Source organism: Leptopilina heterotoma, unplaced genomic scaffold (genome assembly GCF_015476425.1).
Source record: "Leptopilina heterotoma isolate Lh14 unplaced genomic scaffold, ASM1547642v1 Lhet_262, whole genome shotgun sequence".
In the NCBI taxonomy this organism is placed as follows: Eukaryota; Metazoa; Arthropoda; class Insecta; order Hymenoptera; family Figitidae; genus Leptopilina; species Leptopilina heterotoma.
Window position 1 is genome coordinate 454857 of NW_025110972.1, and position 3335 is coordinate 458191.

Sequence of the window (3335 nt, forward strand, 5' to 3'; positions counted from 1 at the left end):
ATATATTTATTTCAATCTCAATACAAGAATTCTTAGCTTTACTACTTCACCTAATTCCTTTATTTATTATAACAATAAATTTTTATTATTTAAATAATTTAAATTTAAAATATTGATTTGTGGAATCAAAAATATATTTGAAAATATTTTAAATTATAATTAACTCCCTTTATTTCAATTCTTTACTTATTTTAGGAACACTAACTTTTTTTTATAGATTAACATTAATTTTTTTCAAATCTATTTTCTTTATTAAATGGAATATTATTTCTTTAATAAATATAAATTTTGAATTAAATTTTATACTAGACTGACTAAGTCTAATATTTATCAGAGTTGTAATATTCATTTCCTCCATAGTAATACTATATAGGAAAGAATACATAATTTTAGAAAATAAAAAGATTTACTTTATTATAATTTTAATACTTTTTGTAATCTCTATAATTTTAATAATTTTATGTCCTAATATATTAAGAATTATTTTAGGTTGAGACGGATTAGGATTAATTTCTTTTTGTTTAATTATTTACTATCAATCTTCAAATTCTTTCAACTCTGGTATATTAACATTATTAACTAATCGAATTGGTGATATTATACTTTTAATCCTTATTTTTCTAGGTATAAATTTTAGATCATGAAATTTTTCTCTTTACTATTCTAATTCTTACATTTTTCCTTCAATTATTTTAATTATAATTATAACTAAAAGAGCCCAAATCCCTTTTTCTATATGACTCCCTGCTGCAATAGCTGCCCCCACTCCAGTTTCTTCTCTTGTTCACTCTTCAACATTAGTAACAGCAGGAGTATATGTAATAATTCGATTCAATTTTATATTTACAAAAATAACTTTACCTCTTTTAATTATTGGTTTAATAACTTTACTTCTAGCTAGAATTAATGCTATATTCGAATTTGATTTAAAAAAAATTATTGCTTTTTCAACTTTAAGACAACTAGGCTTAATAATTCATATACTGGCCTATCAATTACCAAACTATGTATTTTTTCATCTTATTTCTCATGCTATGTTTAAATCTTTATTATTTTTATGTTCAGGAATCATAATTCATTTTTTAATAAATTTACAAGATATTCGATTAATAGGTTCTTTAATTTATGAATCTCTTTTAGTAATTATATTTTTTAACTACTCTAATTTATCTCTCTGTGGCTTTCCTTTTCTCTCAGGTTTTTACTCTAAAGATTTAATATTTGAAATAACACTTAACTTCTTAATTAACCCAATCATTATAACTTTAATATATTTTTCTATCTCTTTAACTATTTTTTATTCTTTTCGACTCATATTTTATTTAACTTTCAATATACCACACTCTAGCCCTATAACCCTAAAAAAAGATAATATTTTAATAAATTTCTCTATTTTCATATTATTTATTATATCTATTATTTTTGGTAATTTAATTAATTGACTAAGATTTAATAGAATTGACACAAGAATTTTAAATTTAGAAATAAAAAATTTAATTCACTATACAATAATATTTAGAATTTTATTAATTTTAAATTCTTTAAACTACACAAATTACTTTAATTCATGACTTTTATATAACATTATTCCTATTTGTAAAAATTTTATATTTTTAAGACAATTATCTTTTTCAATAAATTTTTTTACCTTTAATATAATTAATAAATTATTTTATTTAAACGAAACTATATGAAATGAATTTTACACTAAATTAATATTTAACTTTATATTTTTTAAACAAAAAAAATTTTTATCCTCATATTTTTTTAATACTTTAATAGATATATTTATACTACTCCTATTAATTATAATTTTAATTTTTATTTTAAGTTAATAGAAAATTTTAATCTCTTTAATGTATATTCAAAATACATATTTTAACAAATTCATTAACTTGAATCTTTAACCTTTTACTATTAATATATAATTAATAAAATTCATTTAATAAAGTTTAAAAAAATTAAATAATTTAAAATTACAACTAAAAATCTTTTCCAGATTAATATTATAAGTTTATCATATCGAATTCGAGGAAACCTTCCTCGAAATAAAATAATTAAAATTATTACCCTCACCCTTCCCACTATCCTAACACTATTAATATTAAGTATAAAATAAAATAATATAAATAAATAACTTATTAACATAATTATACCATACTCAGATAAAAAAATTAACACAAATCCTCCTGCTATATATTCTGTTTTAAACCCAGATACTAATTCAGATTCTTCCTCAGCTAAATCAAAAGGAGTTCGATTTAATTCCGCCACAACTCTAACTAAAAATATTAACATTACCCCTCATATATAAATAGAAGCTCAAATTTTATCTTGAACTCTTGACATCTTAAATATATCAAATCTTTCAATTAAAAATAAGCTTCTTAAAATAATTAAAATTAAACTAACTTCATAAGAAATAGATTGTGAAATCGCACGAATTCTCCCTAATATTGAATATAAAGAATTAGAAGATCATCCTCTTAACATCATTATATAAACCCCCAATCTTAAAAAACAAATAAATAATAAAATTCTTATCTCTCTAATTCTTATATTAAAAAAATTAGGTATAATAATTCATAATATTAATATTAATAACAACCTTAAACAAGGTCTTAAAAAATAAATTATATAATTTAAATTTTTTACAAAAAATAACTCTTTCCTTAATAACTTTAAAGCATCTCTAATTGGCTGTAAAATACCTTTAAATAAAATTTTATTAGGCCCTTTACGAATTTGAACATACCCTATAATTTTTCGTTCTAATAAAGTTGAAAAAGCTACTCCAATTAATACTATAATAACGACAATTAAACTCCTTACTAAATACTCTAACCAATATATTTCATAAATTTTTATTAAAAATACTTATTTTATTTATGAAACTTAAATTCATTGCACTAATCTGCCATATTAAAATAATTTATAAAAATTTTATTCTTTTAACTTTGAAAATTAATAGTCTTATTAACTTAAAATTATATAATAAAAATAAGTTAATGAAACTTTTAGATTCATAATCTAACAATAGACAAGAAAATTTTTTTTTATTCCCCCCCCCCAATAATTAATGATAATTAATGATAATTAACGATAATTAATGATAATTAATGATAATTAATGATAATTAATGATAATTAATGATAATTAATGATAATTAATGATAATTAATGATAATTAATGATAATTAATGATAATAAAACTTTAATTTATATAACTTATTATATCATAATAATCCTTTACTCAGGCATATCATTTATTAAAATTCTAATATTATTAATATAATCAATTTATATTTAATTAATTCCTAAAATTAACACACTAAT

At 19.0% G+C, this 3335-nt stretch overlaps 1 protein-coding gene across 1 annotated transcript; it reads left to right on the forward strand.

The window, feature by feature from the left end:
- Positions 1–740: 740 nt before the first annotated feature.
- Positions 741–1606, forward strand: LOC122503457 (NADH-ubiquinone oxidoreductase chain 5-like; the record flags this gene model as incomplete). Its single annotated transcript, XM_043614015.1, has 1 exon — positions 741–1606. A coding segment is annotated over one exon (702 nt), but the record flags the coding sequence as incomplete, so codon positions are not given.
- Positions 1607–3335: the final 1729 nt, after the last annotated feature.